The 20931-nt window shown below is 35.7% G+C and overlaps 1 protein-coding gene across 2 annotated transcripts; it reads left to right on the top strand.

The window, feature by feature from the left end:
* The first annotated feature begins 806 nt into the window (after window positions 1–806).
* Window positions 807–20884, top strand: slc38a5b (solute carrier family 38 member 5b). 2 transcript variants are annotated; one of them, XM_053503925.1, is made up of 16 exons: window positions 807–962; window positions 8948–9106; window positions 9440–9509; window positions 9623–9738; window positions 10414–10487; window positions 10602–10694; window positions 11679–11760; window positions 12168–12250; window positions 14409–14467; window positions 14733–14858; window positions 16585–16664; window positions 16839–16939; window positions 17453–17577; window positions 18048–18192; window positions 18393–18496; window positions 18596–20884. In XM_053503925.1, the coding sequence occupies exons 2-16, from the start codon at window positions 9039–9041 to the stop codon at window positions 18698–18700; spliced, it is 1431 nt and encodes a 476-aa protein (XP_053359900.1). In that variant the 5' UTR covers window positions 807–962; window positions 8948–9038; the 3' UTR covers window positions 18701–20884. The 2 variants fall into 2 exon arrangements, with proteins under 2 accessions (XP_053359900.1, XP_053359899.1); XM_053503924.1 differs by having other exon boundaries at window positions 813–974.
* The last annotated feature ends 47 nt before the right edge of the window (window positions 20885–20931 follow it).

Raw genomic sequence — 20931 nt, forward strand, 5'->3', positions numbered from 1 at the left:
AAAGGAAATCGTATACGATCGAACAGTTAGTGAACATTATGCAAATGATACAAACTTGCTTAAATGTTGTCTTTTCTTGATATATTACAATCTAAATACATTACTACAACTCACATACATACTCAACTCACCCCAAAAAATAGGTTTATATTGTTTAAAACATGTGTAATGCACATGACACATAACACTTAACATGTTTCTTACATGTGTAGGTGGATGGGCGAGGAAAAATGAACTGCACCCAAGATTCCAGCCAGAGATTATCTGTATTTAGCACTATGTTTTAAAATGCCATGGGAAGTACTCAACATTAACAGACTGCTCCAATTTTAGAAGGAGGACAAACAAACAAATATCAAAAAATATGTAACGATATGTTTGTTTTCATTTAATGTGTTAAATAATCTGTGCCACAAATTAAGAATTCTGTCAATATGTCTTTGTTTTGTCTTTAACAGCACTATAAGATATTGTTTAGCAACAGGAAAGAAACATTAGTATATATAGTATATAATTCAAGTAAATGATACATTATAAAAAAGAAAGGAAGAAACCCTAAGATTGGATACAACTGATGCAAAGGTTTCATTTTCTAATTTAATATATATATATATATATCATCTTTATCGAAATGCAACTTATTTTAACATGATTTAGTATTGTGAAAACAGTATGGTGAGTACAGACATGCTGAAAAGAAAAAAGTGTCCTGTTTAAACTTGCTCTAGAAGTGACTTCAGTAGTATGTGTGACATCACATGAAATTTGAGCCTGTAGTTGTGAACAGCCCTGCCTTTCAGCTCTTTTCCTCCTCCACACGTGTGCTTTCTCCCTCTACTCACTTGCTCCCTTCACTGGAACTGTAGTGTCTTTTCTTTTTGTTTCTTCCCAACCAGACTTGTAACAACAAAGATTCCAACCAAGAAAACCTTTGAGAAAAACCTTAACTGCAACTTTAAAAGGTAATAAGAAAGGTAAGAGGCTTTGATTTTATAACTAATTTGCCAGGGTGCATGTGCCATAAAACAAACTGCTGTTCTTGAAAGGAAGGGCTTGGAATTTTACGTGCACATGTATACCATTTAAAATTGTTATCTGTCAGCAGACTTTTTTTCTCATGATCTCTTGACTGTCTAATATCTCTGATATAATAGTAGAAACTAGAAGTAGAAAGAGACAGCCACAACACCCTCCTTTCCTGATTGTTAAAATGAGCAGGGAAAAAAAAAAAAAATACAAATTACAGAATATATAGAAAGTGCTGGATATTTTTGATAATGCATTTTACTTTACGCAGATCACTGAGATATCTTGGTGTTAAAAACTCTAGATGAGAACACAAGATTAAATCAGTCATTTTCAAAAAAAAGTGGAGTACATTATAATATAAATGTCTGTCTAATTTAATAACATTCTTGTTTCCTCCTGCAATCTTGAAAGTCGAAAAGTAAAAAATCCTGCGAACTACATTCTGATTGGTTGCGTTTGTCACATTTGCTAATGTGTTTTGCAGGCAAGGGAGAAGAAAGCTTAAGAGACCTACAACACAGTAAAGGACAAAACGTTTTTGTTTTTTTTTGTCCCGTCAGACAGTCCTCCATAGCTTTATGTGGTCCTTAAATATTCATGTCAAGAGCAATAACTTCCTTCTTGTGCTGTTTACCTCACATATATTCACTGCACTTTTAAAACTATTTTGAATAACTTCAGGAATAACGAACACACTTAGTACCTCGAATGTAAAGGAGTCTTTAAAAGATCCTGAACAAGGGCTAAAATCGAATGCAGATTTTAATGCAGAGTATTTTATTTACTGTTGCCGTATATGGATGAACTGAATAACCTTTAGTTAGGTTTATATATCGCTGTGAAAAGTCATAAGGCGTTGTTGTCAGTAACAGATATTTAAATGTGACGATGTGAATAATTTGATGGAATGAAACAGTGAATTCTAATTTTCATTTTGGGGTATAACCACAAGCCTCAAACAAAAACACTGTACTGTTACACACTGGTAGCACCCACATTTGCAGAGCCCATGTGGAAAAACCATAAACAGAGCTTCATGTTGTTTTAGCAAACCAAAACATCACTGAGGTGTGTGTCATGCTTAATGAATTTACTATGTGTTTTATGTATTAAGAACATAGCATACATCCTCAAAGTTGTCTTAGAAAGCCCCTCTTATCAGGGGAAATCACTATCAAGTGGAAACTGAAAAGAAATGTGGCTAATTTATTTTGTTGCCTCTGAGGGAATAAAGCTCACCCTAAAGATGTAGCCTGCACAATTGATTCACATCAAGTGGCTTCCTCAGTTACACAGAGCGGATGTCCTGGTCAAATCCAACCTCCTAGGTTGTGTCTGAGGAAGTTCAAGAAATGGAAAAGGAATATGAGGTGCCGACAAGTCGTCATGCGATCAGTAATAATGTCTTGAATGCCCTTAGTACAACTCGTGCTGATCAGTCACATGATTAGACCAAATGAAAAGGACTTATTTGTTTGTTTGCTTTTTTTTTAAAAAATCCAGTTAACTACAAGCCATTCATTATGGTTTCATGGAAACATGACCACGTACGCTAATTTTAGAGGCCACGTTCATGAGTTCTTTAAAGCATATATATATATATATATATATATATGTCTGGAGCTGTTTGATTTAGACAAGAGAAAAATTTTTGTATCGCTTGGGTACAGTTTTTCAAGTACAGGCACGCCCAATACGTTTGGATCCTGACATGACAAAAAAAAAAACGTGTAGAATTAAAGACCTTTGGATTGCCATTCATTAGAGTGTTCCTGTGAAGCTTGTGTTTGCGTGACAAAGGAAGCATGAGATTCTAAGAAGAACTAGTGAGATGAGGGGAAAAAAAGACTAAGGAATGTTAGTGAAATGGGTGGAGAGCACAGAGTTGTTTAACTTGAGCAGCAAGTGTGGAGCGTGGAGCATATCATACACAAAGTAAGCACCTCCCCTTTCGACTTAAAGAGCTGGCAAAAGTAATGTCTGCTCAAGTCAACAAAGCTGAACATAAACATTGTGGCTCTTAACAACAGTTACATATGCATAGAGCTTTGAGCACATGGAAGGCGGTTTGTGGTGATTATGTAATTATCTCTTATCAGTGTTACCGCACCCCCATTCTTCCATCAAGTCTAACGCCCCAGTGTGTCTATCAAAGCCCTAAACATTTAAACAAAGTGTTAAGAAGGTTAAGTAAATAGCATGCTGATTTCAGTCAGACATTGTTGCAGCTCATTGTTAACTTATTTGTGGGGCTGCAAGGTCCTGTGATGCCCAGTGACTTACAGGCTGTGAAGAGAAAACGGAGTAAGTTGCCTCAAGGGATCATGGGTCTGGACTGCTTTTTTTTTGTCTTGATCTATGAGGCACTGGGAGGAGGGGTGAGAAAACAAGGATAGTCTTGCATCAGAAAGTTTTTTTTTTTTTTTTTTCCTTTTACTCCTCCTTCCACTTTGCTCCTCCTCTTAGTGAACGGAAGAGACATTTTGTGGTTGGCATATGTTGAGATTAATGACAGATATTTCCATGAGATTTTGAGTGATTTTCTTTCTTTCTTTCTTTCTTTTTTTTTTGGTTCAGATGCAGTTTAAGTTTCAATGGTCCCTTGTTCTGTAAATACAATCCAACTTGCAGAACTAATATATATTCCAGATATTTTGGATTTTGGCCAACTACCAAGCATACTCTGTAGGTAACTTTTTTTTTTTACCTCAGCTCAGTTGAATTTGAAATACAGCTTCGCTCAAAAGACATAGGTGGTCCATATACTGTAGAACACAGCCTTTTTCAAAACACTCCAGGGGGCCAAGACAGGGGGCCAAATGGCTGCTTAGTTGTTTTTTTTGCCCCATTGTGCATTTCTGCTTTGTTATTTTAAATGTGTAACATTTTTGTAGCTGTATATTTTATATTTATCGAGAATCTGTTGCTATTGTCTCTAAAAATAAACATCAATTACATGCCAATAACAATAAAGCAAGACAAGTAAGAGTTGTGATCTAGATTAAACTGTTTTAGTGTGAAGAAATGAGAAAAATGTGCTAAAACAAACTCACTGCACCTGTTTGGCATGTGCATATATGGCCACCACTAGTTTCAAAACCCCTCTGCTTATGTTTCAACAGACCATTGACCTGAAACACTTTTACCATAACGATGATATATTTCAAGGAGCAAAAGTTAAGTGTCCATTATCAGCCAAGTTAATAACACACTTTGGGAGAACTGAGAACTTACATTGACAAGATTAGGCTAAAGGTAAGGGAAACCAACAGAAACTGGAAAATGCTGCAAAACAAGCCCGGTACAGCATTACAATAGAATATAACTCAACATGACTCAACATGACATTTGTAACCATTATATTAGTTTATAATATATTAGATATTATATTAGAATATATTATATATTAGAATTTTATTATATTCAAGCATTATATTAAGGATCTAATAATATTAAGTAGCTAAAATAGGTAGACACAATGCATGCAGAATTGATATTGTCATTACATTAAATTTAAAGCTAGCTACAGCATGTATAATTTTGAAAGTGATCTGGTGATTTTGCTTCACTTCTGTGTACACACACTTCTATGTATCCGTTTTTATAGCTTTTGACACAACAGCTTTTAAACATGATGACACAATAAATGTTCGGAAATTGGATCTAGTGTCCATAGTTGAGAGGTGTTACAGAGAGAGTTTTAGGTTTGTAGGTGTAAAATGAATAAATGATACTCGATGAGCATGCCATGGGTTGAAATGCTTATCTAACTCGATATTTTCGATAGTAACAATGAACAAGAGGTCTATAAAAGGATTGTGTGCTTTTTGTAGTCACTCTATTTGTTTACCCCCCCTAGATTGAGTCATATTGTTGATCATGGCATCTACAATATAAATATGGTCATGGGTTAGTGTAGGCTTGTACAATCCAGAACTGTATACCACTAAAAGATTCAGTCTCTTTGTGCCATACCTTAAGGTGTGGAGAGCAGCTGTCTTCCAAAACCAGTCACAGTAACATAGCATTCACTACTGCTTGTTAACATGATGGCAAGCTTCCATCAAAGCGCTGTAGCTGACTAATATCTAGTACTGTGAGTTTTTGGAAGGCAGACGTTTTTTGCCAGAATAAGTTGTGATGATTTATTAAATTCTGTATGATTCCAAAAACATAGACAGTGGCTAAGACAAGCTATGTGTGAGATGACAAACACGGTTTGTAGCCTATATAAATACTATGAGGCTGAGCATGTGCATCCTTCTTTTTATGTCCTAGATAATAATAATAATAATAATAACAATAATAATAATAATGATTATACTAACAAAAACGGTTATAAGCAAGTTTTGGAAATTTTCATATAAGCATGTTAAAGTTTGTGCCTTAAATATAAAAACTAATCTTTCGCAATACACAATGTAAAATGTTTTTCAAATGTTCTTTTTAATTTTTTTCTACTCGGTACAGGTATTAATATATTGAAACAGTTTGAAATGAAGAAGTGAACAATATGAAATGATGAAGGCTGTAGTACTAGTACAGACAAGAATTTAAAACTAATTTTACCCCTGGCGATCGTGCAAAATATGTCTCATCGTTTGAACAGATTCTCGTCTTGGTCAGGTTATGTTTTACCTGTTTTTACAATGACTGCCTCTGCTAAAAGGATAAACCCTACATACAGTAATCCATAAAAGTTTAATGAATTAGCAAATTTACCATATTATAATAAATAATAGAATTAATATAGTTAACAAAAACTATTACTTATTTAACTATCTTAAATTATTAGTGAATATCTAAAAAATTGATCAAAAAGCCTATGATTGAGGTCTAATGGCTATCTGCTGGTAACAAATGATATAATTCTAGTCATAACTCTTTCTTGCAAGAGAATATAACCTGATAGTCAATGCATAGTGACGTTTGTTTGTGCTTTCATCACAGAATGTTCATAAATTGGTAAGGGAAATCCTTTTTCTTCAGAGTGAATTCTTGCTAGACACAATATTTAGTTTGCAGTGCTGAGTTGTTGTTTATGCCCAGTAAATGTAAAGCTGTGAAATCCTGATATTTCAGGGCAATGAGTGCATGAGTACTGATTTTACACCTTTGTGTGTGACAGGGTAACAGAATACATGGCTCGATACAGCAAGGATTTTCTAACAGTTCCAAGAGCTGGCTGTATCATGTGTCACTAAGTAGGGACATACAAAAATAGTCTGATCTACACTCATGGGGGTCAGGAGTAAAGCCTTTTTTGTGTGTAGTAGATTTTCAGCTTTTGATTATTATGGTGGATATGTGTAGCCTGTCTGTGAATGTTTATGTAATGCAATCAATCAGATTAGAATGACCTAATTTCCAGTGATTTACAATTTTATACCCAGTTATGCTGGGTAGCTGAGAGCATAAGGTGCATTAAGGGCCAAACAAGGACAGGTTCAGATTTGTCTGTCTTTTGTTGCTTATATTATTTTGGTCTGTCCGAGACATCGATTCACTGATGTTTACTTTTCTTTCATATATTCATCTGCACCCTGTAATTAAAATAGCTGAGAAAATGTATAGTAAGCTAATTAATTTGGCAGCAAGGACTTGTTAAGGGGTAGAAATTGGGAATATATGTGGGTAGGTCCCTAATAAATATCACAAACTTGTGCAGCCAGATAAACTGACCAAGGTGTTTCTTTTAAGAATTTTATAGCAGCATTTCAAATGATCATTTTACTCATTTGTAAACACTTATCATGGTGTTATATGGCCTTTAAGGTAGGTTTTTCTCATAGTGCTTTATCTAGAGTTGTAACAAAATCTTTGTCCATGTAACCTACATAATAAGGAAAGACAAGTAAAACCCAAGCCTAGTGTCAATCTCAGTCGAATCCGAGGCAAAGCTAACTGAAAAAAGATTAAAACAAAGAGAGAAAAACCAATGCCTAACCAACGATAATAGGAAACCCAAACACACATACAAGGGCATGTCATACGATTGTTAATGAGTAAATAAAATCACATAGAAAAAAGTGAACATGCTGTTGCGTGGTAATACATGTAATACACACTAAAACATTACTAAAGCTTTATTTCTGCACATCCAGGGTCCAGGTTCGATTCCTGCCACGGGTCTGTGTGAGTGGAGTGCATATTCTCGAGGTGCTTGGTGGGTTTCCTTCGGGTACTCTGGTTTTCTCCCACAAACCAAAGGCATGCAGATTAGGCTAATTGGTGTTCCCACATTGCCCGTAGTGCCTGTGTGTGTGTGTGTGTGTGTGTGCATATGTGAGTACCCTACAATGGATTGGTACCTTTATCTACCTATTTATTTATTTATCTATCAATATATATATATATATATATATATATATATATATATATATATATATATATTCTGAACCGGTTCCTAACCTTGCAATTGGAATTCTCATGATATATTTACCTTCATTAAACACATGCTAGATTTGTAATCCAACTTGCATAAACTTTATTAATATTTTGACTCTTTGCTGTTGAATGTTCTAGGCATTCTAGGCATAATGTTATCTCCTTCCCTCGTTGATATGTTGGAAATAGTAACATGAAGCTCATACAGAAAGCTAAAAAAAAAAATAGCAGCAAAAATCTCTGTGTTGCTGTGAAGGCATTTTGCTGGCATGTTTTTGTCCACTTGTCTATATAGAGGAAAGGGTTACTGTAAACTAGTACAAAGTTATTCTGGTTGATGATTTAATCCTAAACATTTCTAGCCTAATGACAGTGGTGCCGTAGCATGATATATATCTTTTTCATGCACAGAACACAAGAGCTCATTGAGGGGTTTAATTAGTAAACAATGGAAGCAAACCATTTGCTATTAGTTTCATGTTTACTCCCAAACCAAAATACTTATAGTATATTTCTATATGAAAAATGGAAGATGTGAGACAGCAGTCTTTAACCAAAATATTTACCAATCACTAACTGGGTCAATCTTTTTGAAGAAAAGTTTTAATTCGTCTTATATTGTTCTAGAGACTTGTAGAATCTGAGTCAATGCATGTTGATTTGTTCCGAGCTGTTCTAGTGTCTTAGGGCGACTTTATTATTAACATTAACACACTTCATGTTATTTTTCATTAATTTGTCAACTATTTGTATGTTTACATGTACGTGTGTATATGGAAAGACCAGCATGGGAATGGTCAAGTGTGGAAAGGCAATGAAGCAAAACTTATTAAATGTACTAGACATCAGTCTACTAGGCAGAGCTCAGAAAAGTGTGTGGGAGTTACAGCTGGCAGGCTTGTCTGGCCAAACTCCAAACTTTTGGCTTCTGAGCCACGTAGCCAATTCGAGCACAGGGAAAAAAACAGTAGGTTGAGTCTAAGTATGAATTTCATATTGAACAGTGATGTGCTGTGTTGAGTTTTCCCATAGCTTTTCACAACATCTGACCACCACAGAGAGAAAACAAATATTACTTTATTCAGCACAGGTTTTTATCACCTTCACTAAAAATGAAACTTTTTTATGGTCATCCTGGAAAAGATGCATGTTTCCCTGCAAAACATTAAGCCTGGCAAGTGTAAGGAAATTATTAGGAATGAAAAATTGTCTGTAACCCAGGCTCAGGTCCTCTCCTGAAACATGAGCTCTGATCAACCAATCAAATTGTGGAGAGTGGGAATGAAGCCACATGGAGCTCATGTTTTTACTCCAACTGCCTCCAGCTTGAGAACTCATCCAGTCCTTTGCGTTTAACTCGGTAGACAGACACAATAAAAATAAAAAGAATGTCATTAATCAACTATGTAAATTTTTTAAAAATGGTACTTTTAATTATGTTTAATGCATTTTTGTAGATGTTAAAAATAACTTTGGTAAAAGAAAAGAAAGAAAAGCTAAATGTTCCCTGTATTGCTTTTTTGTCTTTCAGATAAACACTAAAGACTTTTTTTTCAAACCAGCTTTAGTTAGGCTTACTGTATTTCATTTCTCTTTAATAATAAACGGAAGCTTATTAAAAAATGGAACTTCAGAAACTATCAAATGGACACCATCAGCCTCTGGAGGATTTTCAGCCTCTGGAAGATGGGTATGTGTACTAATTATTTGATCATAGCCTGCTTGTTGGAAAACTTCAAATAATACAACATTTACTGTAAGTAGAACTGTGGCAGTGTTGAAATAATCACATAACGATCAACACCAGAAAAGTAACGCAGTGCTACTGTCTGTATCCTTTTATAAAAAGGAATAAAAAGAAATGATTCCAGAATAAATAACATTTAAATAAATCCTTTCTGCAAAAAAAAGAAGGATTTAGTAGATTGGCAGCAAACTATTTAGCATTTTACCTTGATGATTAAATAATGCATATGGTGTATCTTCTCATTAAGATTTATTTTTCTTCTTTCTAAATATGCAGGATCACACCAGAGCAGGAAACATTTTTACCACACAAGAGTGACGGGGAAAAAAAACCTCAGTTTACAGACGTAAGTAAAAGAGAGAGAGGGCGAGAGAGCTATCCTCAGTATATTAATATGCATTTATCTGCTATAAAAATGTAACCTGCCTGTTTTAAATTGTAAGTGTATTGTCTTTGCAGTTTCATGGGAAGACCTCGTTTGGAATGTCTGTGTTTAACCTCAGCAACGCCATCATGGGCAGTGGAATCCTGGGACTGTCATATGCCATGTCCAACACGGGCATAATCCTGTTCCTGTAAGTATGCACACTGCACCACCAGTGCACTCTTGCTTCAGCACTGTATCACTACATGTCGCAAAATACTGTTAAATTCCTTAAAATTTCACATAGATTACTAAAGTCCGATACTGAACACACATCTACAGTATGTGTGCTGTCTAACCAGCTTTTAGAAACAGCATTTGTATATTTTCCCCAAGATAATTTCGTAATGAGGGACATAAAGTGTTCAAAGATATAAAATATTACAGGAGGCTAGAACTTTTCAATAGCACCTTGTAATGCACGCTCAATCCATAACACATATTTTCTAGACAAGTCTACTACTAATAGCAGGAACCTGCTGTGTTCTCATTTTTTGGAAAATAAACAGCTCACTGTAAAATAGAAGGTTTGTGTGTTTAACTGGTGAGCAGTGATAATGAAGAAATCCAAGGTTCTCAAATCAAATTGCAACATTAAATATAGCTGCATAGTTGGCAAGGTTTATAGGACTGCCTATTGGAAAAAGTGCTGTCATCTCTCTTTCTCTCTCTCTCTCTCTCTCTCACACACACACACACACACACACACACACACACACACACACTAGAGTCATGTGCCAAATTTTGGCCTAACGGGAAGCATATCCGAATACACACACTACAGTACAGTGCACTAATTTGTATTCTGTCCCAAACATTTTTACAGGTTCCTGTTGATATGCATTGCTATTCTTTCTTCTTATTCTATTCATCTCCTTCTGACAAGTGCTGGAGTTGTGGGTAAGTTAAGGCAATAATATTATGAAACTCCACTCAAAGAATTTTTTGTCATGTGTTAAACCTTGCTTTGCCTCAAGCTTTGTAAGTTAGCTGACTATTTCTGTCTGCACACAGGTATTCGTGCTTACGAACAGCTTGGCAAGAGAGCATTCGGTCACCTGGGAAAAATACTGGCAGCTGTTGTCATAACAATGCACAACATCGGGGGTAAGTTAGAAAACCAGAGTTCAGATGCTAAGCCAGGTCCACGGATTAAGCCATGAAATGCTTCATAGATGCCCAAGCCATAAAAAAAGCACAGCCAAAATGATGACTAAGAAAATATTTTTCAACCACACCATATCAAAATAAACTTGACAACCCCTGCAACATAAATCAACTTTATGTTTCCTTCGCTAGATCTTACCATGGTTACTTTTGTACCCTGCTTTAGACTCTTCCAGACGCTTGCCTTCAGTATGCTTGAAACATGAGGCATGTTAAAAGCACACACACCACTTCTCATGTGGAATGCTGTTGTGATTTGTCATATTGCATTACGTCCTTCCCTATACCTATTCCAGTTCTGGCATAGAAGAATTTAGACATCTAAAAACCTAGACATCAAAAATGAATGTTTAGATTTTTAATGTTTTGTTAAGTTAATGACAAGCTTTTGTAGCAAACTAAATCAATTTGCTCCGTAGTGAAGGTGTACACTATAAAGCGTTCTGGTGCAGTGTTTCTGTCTATGTCAAAAATATTGACAAACTGGGCAGGACAGTGGCATACAGTACCCAGGTGGGGATGTTATGCAAAAGGATTAATCATATATTTTATAATATTTTTTTTAAACTTACCTTCATCTACAAATCTTTTTAGGTTTCTATTTAGGTAAATCATATATACTTTTTTGTGAGTTTTTGAGATTTTGTGAAATGGAACCAACTCAATACATCAGAATAATCATACAAAATATAATAACTTTGATGATGGTTACAAACATTTAGGACTCTTGGCTGTGCTTTGAGGCCCCACTATGAGATCCATAGCTCACAGTGATCCAGACCGATATTATAAATAATGTTCACATTTTCTAAATCCTATAATTATGTGCATTAAAGCAGATGGCTTATTTATATATTTATTTATTTTTTACAGTTACTGTATTTTTAATCTCTCCTTATCTGCCTATGTTTTTCTATTTTGAAGCAATGTCAAGCTATCTCTTTATTGTGAAATATGAGTTACCTTTGGTCATTCAAACCTTCTTGGGTCTTCATCAGAACACTGGGTAAGATGCAAAACTGACTTATTATGGCTCATAATCAAAATGTTTGCAAGATAAATGATTGTAGCTAATGATGCTGAGGTGCTGGTCGTGCCTATGATCTTGATATTTATTGGTTGTTGACATCACAACAGTGGTACAAATGTGTTTCATTTATCACATTGTATTTACAATAAACACATAACAGATTATATAATTTTGCAAATCTAACTGTGCTAATGGCCCTGAAAAAAATGTGTCTAGTTTTTACAATTGGGTTATAAGATTCATTCAGATGTACACTATGTTACATAAAAATGGGGCTATCAATTTTCTAGTACTTTTACTAATTAGTTTATTTTGATCACATAAAATGAACATGTAATATTTTGTGTAACATTAGTTGTAAATAACCTGTTGTTTTTATCCAGAGAATGGTACCTGAATGGCAACTATTTGATCATCATTGTTTCAATCTGTATTATTCTTCCACTGGCTCTGATGAGACAGCTTGGTAAGTCTTCTGTTACACACACACACACACACACACACACCAAACATCAAGACATTAAGCACTAAATCACATCCTGCCCTGCGACATACTTCCTCAGATAATCTAGCACTGCTCAGTTATAAAATTATATTAAAAAAATAAAAAATAAAAAATCCTTGTCTTGTACATTGTATTAACCTCCCCACGATGGTTTTTAGAATGAGAGTAACCTAAGTCCCTCACCACAAAGCACTTCTTTATAAATACCGTAAATGAAAATGTAAACACATGTAAATGTAAAATGTCATAGGTAAAATTGATATGATTGACATGGTACAGAACAACATACAGTGCATCCGAAAGTATTCACAGCGCACATTTCCCACATTTTATTATGTCACAGTCTCATTATAATATAAATTAAATTACATTTTTTTCTCAGAATTCTACACACAACACCCCATAATGACAACATGAAAAAGTTTAATTGAGAAAGCACATGTAAGCTCAGGCGTATCCTGTTTTCACTGACCATCCTTGAGATGTTTCTGCAGCTTAATCGGAGTCCACCTGTGGTAAATTCAGTTGATTGGACATGATTTGGAAAGGCACACACCTGTCTATAAAAGGTCCCACAGTTGACAGTTCATGTCAGAACACAAACCAAGCATGATGTCAAAGAAATTGTCTGTAGACCTCCGAACCAGGATTTTCTCGAAGCACAAATCTGGGGCAGGTTACAGAAAGATTTCTGCTGCTTTGAAGGTCCCAATGAGAACAGTGGCCTCCATCATCCGTAAGTGGAAGAAGTTCGAAACCACCAGGACTCTTCCTAGAGCTGGCCAGCCATCTACTGTAAACTGAGCGATCGGGGGAGAAGGGTCTCAGAAGGGTCAGGGAGGTGACCAAGAACCCGATGGTCACTCTGTCAGAGCTCCAGAGGTCCTCTGTGGATAGAGGATAACCTTCTCTGCATCAATCCACCAATCAGGCCTGTATGGTAGAGGTTCCAGAGAGTCTCATCAGACCTGAGAATTTTGTTTCTGTTTGAGAGTCCTTCAGGTGCCTTTTAGCAACTCCAGGCGGGCTGTCATGTGCCTTTTACTAAGGAGTGGCTTCTACCCTATAGGCTTCTTCCACTTACTTCCAGTTTCTTCCACTGTGCCTTTCCTAATCATGTCCAATCAACTGAATTTACCACAAGTGGACTCCAAGTTAGTGATGGGTCGTTCATGAACGATTTGTTCTTTCGTTCAGATAAACGAGTCGTCTCGGAGAGTAATTCGTTCATTTTCAATTGGGCGTGCATGCGCAAAGCATGGCAAAACCTCCGTATGTAATATACAGGAAGAATTGAATGATTCTCAGCAATGAGTCTACGGATGCACTGTATATGTAAATTGTTCTTCACTAATGTAATGTTATACATTCCATCGTTATTCAAATGCTTTCAAATTCGAATTGTTACCATTTTGCTGTCTTTCATTCCACTGGGTTGTTATTAAAATATCTTTGTTGTACGAGAGCCCAAGCAGAACAAATGCAAATACAAATACAGGAGACTTAAGGGAGAGAACTTGTTTGAAGTACAGTTACACCAAGACAGAAAAACATTAACCCCTTCACTGCATATCTGTCATGAATATTGCATATCCTGTTTATGGTGTATATTTTTTCTGATTTGCTTTTGATGGTGAAATACATCACTCTCAGTTTTTTTTGACACAGTTTTTTGATGTTCAGTTTCCATGATACACATAACGTGCCTTAAGTCTCTGTGGTGCAGCTGAAGTATTACACCACACTGCTCACAGTGTATGGTTTGCAGTAACATATGCTTTACCCCCTGTATTACATCCAAAATTACCATCAGATGGTGCAACTGGCTGTGGAACAGTAAATTGTTTGCTTGGTAATTATGGTAAACCATGCATGGTAAAACTCTGAATGTTACCTTTGTTCAATAAGTCTGGGTCTTTTGAGAGGGGAAAAAAACCCAAATTAAACATTAAGATGAGAAATAGAAAAGTAGAGAAATAATAATAAATTCATAATAGTCCTTTGAAAGGTCTCTAGCAGAATAAAAAAAAAATGTCAGCATTGTAATAGAAATATATAAGCATACAGTAGAGTGAAGTTCAGTACAGTTAATGTGAAGTTGTTGCATGTGTGTCTATAGGGTACTTGGGCTACACCAGTGGCTTCTCATTGACATGCATGGTTTTCTTCCTTATCTCTGTAAGTATTAAATGGGACACAAACATCATGTTTTTTTCACAGAAATAATTTATACCTATATACTGTACCTCATCATATTTATAACTGAAGCATAATGCTGCAGAAATTGATTAAATGGTTAGCCACAATTTAACTACAACAAGAATTTTGAATGATCTGATTAGAGAGTTTACCTTACTTTAGTTTCACTGTTACTCAGGTTTTCTGTAACCAATCATTCTTCTGCTTTCTTTTTTTCTTCCTTATTTGTGTCATCCTGATCTAGGTCATCTATAAGAAGTTCAATATCCCCTGTCCTCTGGGTGATATCAACAATAACACCACAATCAACAACAGTTATATTTTATTAGAAGAAAATTGTAAGGCCAAGTTCTTTACTGTCAACCAGCAGGTCAGTGAAACAGAGCTCCTTTACATCTGTTAGGGGAGGATATAATCATGTTACATCTATCCAAGGTCAGAGGCTATCTAGTAGGGTTGAAACGGTGTGAAAAGTTGCGGCTTGGTATGTGCTTTGGATTTGAAGGCAGGCTTTAAACCTTTTTTTAGGACAGTAAAAAAATAAGTATAAAATTTTAAACATAATTATGAACTAGCCATAATTTCCTGAACTCATAATACAGTCATGCTTCTCTGAGCATTTTCTTATTGAAAACACATACACTACAGGCAATTTGGGAACACCAGGTGGGAGGAAAAAGGAAACCCACCAAGTACCTGGAGAACATGTAAACTCCATGCACACAGACCCCAAGGTGGGAATTGAACCTGAACCCTGGAGGTATAAGGAAATAGTGCTAACCATTACGCCACTGTGCTGCAATTATGCAAATAATGGGTCTTTAAAATAAGGGACATTTAAAGATAAAAAAAAAAAAAAAATTGCACTAATTACTACTGATGATGGTGCTTTTACTATTTTTGGGACAAGTCAGTGAACTATGCTTTTTATACACTGTAAATGGGAAGCATTTCATAAGAAAATGAAAAACATGCGTCACAAAGTGATGTCAAATCAACATAGCTGCACACGAAGCCAGAAATAGAAGAAGTACAACTTTTTTATTTTTAAAGGAGTTATATATACAGTCATGTTAAGCAAAAAAAAACAAAAAAAAAAACATGTGGCAATACTAAGTAGACCATGATTAAATAACTTGTAGTTCCATCTTTAGCAGCAATAACTGAAAGGAATTGTTTCCTTGACTTTACATTTGACTTCATCAGTCTTTCACATAGAAATTTTACCCAAATCTGCTTTACAGCATTGCTTCATTTGAGGTATTTCAATTGGGTTGGCTATTCCAAAACCTTTTATTTTTCAACCATTCTGATGTAGGTTCATTAGTCTGCTTTTGCTCAACAGACTATTGTCCTGTTGCTGCAAAGACTCTTTACCCCTCCACTGCCTTGTTTGACAGTATTTCTGCTGGAATGCTGTTTGGTTTCTCCAAACATGATACTAAGGCCAAAGTATGACAGTTATTAAGGTTATTAGGGTCAAACAACCACTCTTTAGGCTCATCTGTCCATAGAACATTGTTCCAGAAGTCTTGAGTTTTTTTCAGGTGTAGTTTATAGTGATCCTTTGTTGTGCTTTCATGTTTGTTTTTAGACAGAAGAGGCTTTCTTCTGTTCAGTCTTCTTCTAATGGTACTGAGATGTATTAGAACATGTAACATGCTCAGTGTGGCCTGTAGGGTCTGAGATGTAGTTCTTGTGTTTTTTGTATTTCTACGCATTTCACAGTCTTTTGCACGGTCTGAATTTGGGTGAATGTGCTAGTACTGTATGTCCTCTCCTGGGAAGATTGCCAACTGTCTTGAAAGCTTTTCATTTGGGAATAATCTTTCTCACTGTAGATTGATGAGATCCAAATTGTTTGGAAATGTTTTTTATTACCCAGTATGACATGAACTTGTGTACCATTACATCCCTACTATCTAAAGTATTTTCCAGTCATCAAAGTCAAACCACTATGTTGCTGGTGTCTTGACCATAGTTACTGGTGACAGTATGGAAGTTGTTTAATGTTTTCAGATAAATTCTCTTGGACTACTCTACTTTAATTTTACTCCCTGCTTTCACCTAACTTTTTTTCTCTATATGTTTTGCAGACGGCCTATACAGTTCCAATTTTGGCCTTTGCATTTGTCTGCCACCCTGAAGTGCTGCCTATCTACACAGAATTGCGCAAGTATGTTTAGAAGTACACAGTGCAAATAAGTATATATAAATGTAGAATTTCAAATATTAACCATGTAAGTCAAGTTGAAGATTAGTTGCAGGAATATGATAACGGTTTCATAAAGAAGTTATTCACATTGACTATTTTGGATATAAATTTGAATTTCTTCTGTTTCTTTAACAGCCCCACTAAGCGACGCATGCAAGCCATCGCCAATGTTTCAATCCTAAGCATGTTCGTAATGTACCTGCTGACCGCCATCTTTGGATACCTCACCTTTTATGGTAAGACTTTTATATCTGAACTCGGCAGACCTTATATTTATTTGTGCAGTGCATTATATATTAAAAAAATGTTCAGCCATTTTGTTAATTGTGTGCTGGCCAGGGAAAATGTGTTTTGGAGAACCCATACATATATTTTAGTGTAACACCCTTGAAATAATATGATAAAAACAGCCTAAAACTTTGCTATCTTAGTTTTATTCCCTCACACAGTCAATTTAATGCTTTGGTTAAAATAAAAGTATCGCTAAATGCCAGTTTTCTCTGGCGTCAGACTTAACCCTAGCATTACTTGAGGTTGACACAGGCAGAAGGGGAACATATTTCAGTTTAAGGAAACCTGTAATTTTGTATTTATTTCACCATATGAAAAGATTTCCCAGGATGTTGCACATTTTTCCAGTATGTTTTGGTCTAAATTTTTTTATGTGAATTACTTTTCACAGAACTTGTCACTTACTTGTTTACTTACTTGTAAGTAAACTTTTTTTTTAATCTGTTTGTTTCGAACAGCAAGTACAGAGACAGAGCTGCTGCACACCTACAGTAAAGTCGACCCCCTGGATATACTGATCCTGTGTGTGAGACTCGCTGTACTGGTGGCTGTTACACTGACTGTGCCTGTGGTGCTCTTTCCAGTAAGAATACTCTATTTATAAAAGATTTATTGCTATTTGCACACTGTTATTCACTTTACTTGCAATAAATCAACAACAGTCTGCAGATGGTAAAAACAAGTTTAGGATCACTGTGCAATAAAGCACTGTTTGATACAAAGCTTCAGCACAAGTGTTTGTTTAGTGTTGCGGAAGGTTGCCTGTAGAAAGTAGTCTAAGACCCGAGTGCCTTAATATAAACCTTGTCACCAGTATTATTGTCAGAGCTCTGCTGTTGCAACACCTTTGTAACCATGATCCAGAATTGAGCTACAGCGCTCAATTACAGTACAGGACAGTATAAGGCATAATAAATGTAATTTTTTTTTAATGTCTGTGCCTATTTTTTTTATCATTTCAAATTTCTGTTTCAGTGTGTAAGTTCAGTGATTAACTCTTAAAGAATATTAACAATGAACAGTGATGCTAAAATAAGTGTAATTTTCATGCAGATTCGGCGAGCTTTACTGCAGCTGATTTTCCCCGAGAAGCCTTTTCACTGGGCTCGTCACATCTCCATTGCCATTTGCCTCCTTATTGCTGTCAATTTGCTTGTTATCTTTGTACCCAACATTCGAGACATCTTTGGCATCATTGGTATGTAGAAATTTCCCCTTGGAGAGCAATAAACTAAAATTTTAAATGAAAATTTAGGCTCTGTCAAAAAAATTTAGGCTCTGTCAAAAAGATTATTTGTAGGCTATATATGATTATCCTTTTTTAGCTTTGAATAAAATTAAATCAGTGAAAAATATTTTGCCATGAATGTTAAAAATGCTGTGTTTCTTCATCTTCAGGCGCCACCTCTGCACCAAGCTTGATCTTTATCCTCCCGGGTTTATTCTATATACGCATTATCCCAACAGACCAGGAGCCATTGTGTTCAAGACCAAAAATTCAGGTAAACTAAATTATTAAAAAATAAGAACAAACCTTTTAAAATGGATTTTACTGACAAGTTTTTGAGAACTGTCCATATGCCATCTTTTTCCCCCTTCAGGCTATTTGCTTCACAGCCCTGGGTTTCATCTTCATGACAATGAGTTTAACCTTCATAGCCCTGGACTGGATCAGTGGAGAGAACCGCAGTGGTGGGGGACACTAACTCCCAACCACAAACACAAGGGGTCCAGTATGCCTGCTCAGCAGAACACCACTGAGCTGTCCTCTTCTCTTAAATCTGGTTTTGAAGCCTTAGAGAAGAGCAAGAACCAGCAAACAAACAACAAAACAAAACAAACAAAAATCACTGATAGGCTGGGCCCATCTCATCTCTGGTCCCTTCCCTTACAGAGTGAGGGTTGGACCTGCTTCCCACCATATTTCAAATTAAATAAGGGAGTGTTTGTGGTGGAGGATCTTGGCCGAACATGATGACATCACGCCCCTCTGAGGCAGCGTCCTTCAAGATCCTGAATGCAGTCATTTGCTTTGACAATCAAATGACAAATGGCATAAGTGATAGATGTCAGTTAGGTTACTGCTTACAGATGCAACATCTGTATGAGAGAATCCCAAAAAGCAGATGTCTTGGTATGTTTTCTCCCTACAATGTAAACAGGAAAGATATCCATGTTTTATACCGCAATACCTTTGGAACTTTTGTTGATTCTTGGTTTTAGGGCAAATAGACTTATGCCATGCATGTCGTTCATTCTGTTGATCTGCTACATTTCACTTTTAGGAGAAAACTTTATACAAATTTCTCCATCATAGTCTGGTTTTTGTAAAAGGTTAAACTTTTTTTTTTTTAAAGTCACAAACCATAAAAGCTAAATATTGAAACTGTCAAAACACACATTAAGTACATTGTGTAATATTTTTAAAAACAGTTTTAGCAAAAAAATAGGCAAACTGGCAATTTTTACTCAAAAAAGTATTCAAAGTGGCAAGTACAACTGGCTTTACCTCAAAGATATAACTAAAGCAAACCACCCCCAAACCCCCCCTCCCCTTCTTTTTTATTTTTTATTCACAACAACAAAAAACATTATGTTCCGGTATTAAAACATGATGTAAACCTTGTTTCCAGAATAATGAGAAAGTAACATTGAAATATTGATTTCAAACTGATTTCTTGACTTTTCAAAACAGCTTTTTGTTTATGTAGGATGACACTTTATCGGAATAACAAAGGTAAAGCAGATTAGAATCTCTGTAATGGAATTCGATGCTGAAAGAAAACATCATCTCATCAGTAGAATTACAGCAAAGGCTCCATCTCTATTTTTCCCAGAACGAACAAGTGAAACCTATTAATTCAGAGCTATTGTATGGGAATGTATTTATTAGCACTTCTACTGTGGCCTTTTATTGTAGGCTGATTTCTTTTCTGGGCCACAGGTAAAATCTCCACAAAATTTTTAAAGAAAAATAATAAGCAGGAAACAACAACGGCATTTTTTTCCTTCACTTTTTATTAAAAATTCCTAACCTATGCATTTAGACCATTTATGCCGGTGGCTGAATTGAGTGTTGAATGTTTTTTCCTCTAAGTCTAGAGGTCACTGTGAAACAGTGTTTGCAAAATATGGCTTTAAAAACAGACTATTACACATGTCACATATATCCACATATATAGTTTTGAATATTTACTTTTAAGATGAAACAAAGCTGCAAACTATGAAATGGATTCAATGCCCTTATATGTCTTCAGGATAACGTTTAGGGAAAATTTCCCCTTTATAAATGATCTTTTGGAAACCTCACTTGGCATTTTAAGCTGATAAAACATTGACCTAATATCTCCTACAATTAGCACACCCGTACCTCTGTCAGTAGTAAAGTGGGTAAGACTATTTTATACTCGGTTTACAGTTGAGCTTTGGCGTAGCTGGCGTGTTAGCTGTGCAGGCCAATGTCAATGTGAACTTGACAGTTTACAACCTGTGAACTTGACAATTTTACCTTTATCATGCAGACTAGCTTACCTTGTTAGTCTTGGCAGCATTTGTGTGGAATGAAATTCCTCATACAGTCATGTAACTCAAAACTGTTTCTTGTTTTGTACTCCAAATGCAAACCATCGCTGAGTTAATTCTGCTATCCATGGCTAGTACTGTTGTTCTTCATGTTCTTTAAGCAGCTCTGCATCCTCTCTGCAAGTTTAAAGAAGATGGTGCTAATGTGTAACGAAGTGACAAAGCCGTTTGTCAGAATATCCAGTGATACCAAAGATACTTTACTGCTGATGAAGTTACTTCATCAACTGTTTTTTTGTTTTTGTTTACCTTATTCGCTGTTGACTTGCTTACAGTTTTCAATAAAGATGAACTCTGTATGAATTGAATTTTGTGTGTGTGTTTGTTTGCTTTGGAAAAGTTATGCCATGATCAT

The sequence above is a fragment of the Clarias gariepinus genome, chromosome 9 (genome assembly GCF_024256425.1).
Source record: "Clarias gariepinus isolate MV-2021 ecotype Netherlands chromosome 9, CGAR_prim_01v2, whole genome shotgun sequence".
NCBI classification, from domain to species: Eukaryota; Metazoa; Chordata; class Actinopteri; order Siluriformes; family Clariidae; genus Clarias; species Clarias gariepinus.

Excerpts from the sequence above, each read along its gene's own strand:
- slc38a5b (XM_053503925.1), top strand. The coding sequence starts at position 9,039 with ATGGAACTTCAGAAACTATCAAATGGACACCATCAGCCTCTGGAGGAT. Across the intron at positions 9,107-9,439 it reads TTTCAGCCTCTGGAAGATGG|GATCACACCAGAGCAGGAAA; the intron begins GTATGTGTACTA and ends CTAAATATGCAG. Across the intron at positions 17,578-18,047 it reads TGCCTGTGGTGCTCTTTCCA|ATTCGGCGAGCTTTACTGCA; the intron begins GTAAGAATACTC and ends ATTTTCATGCAG.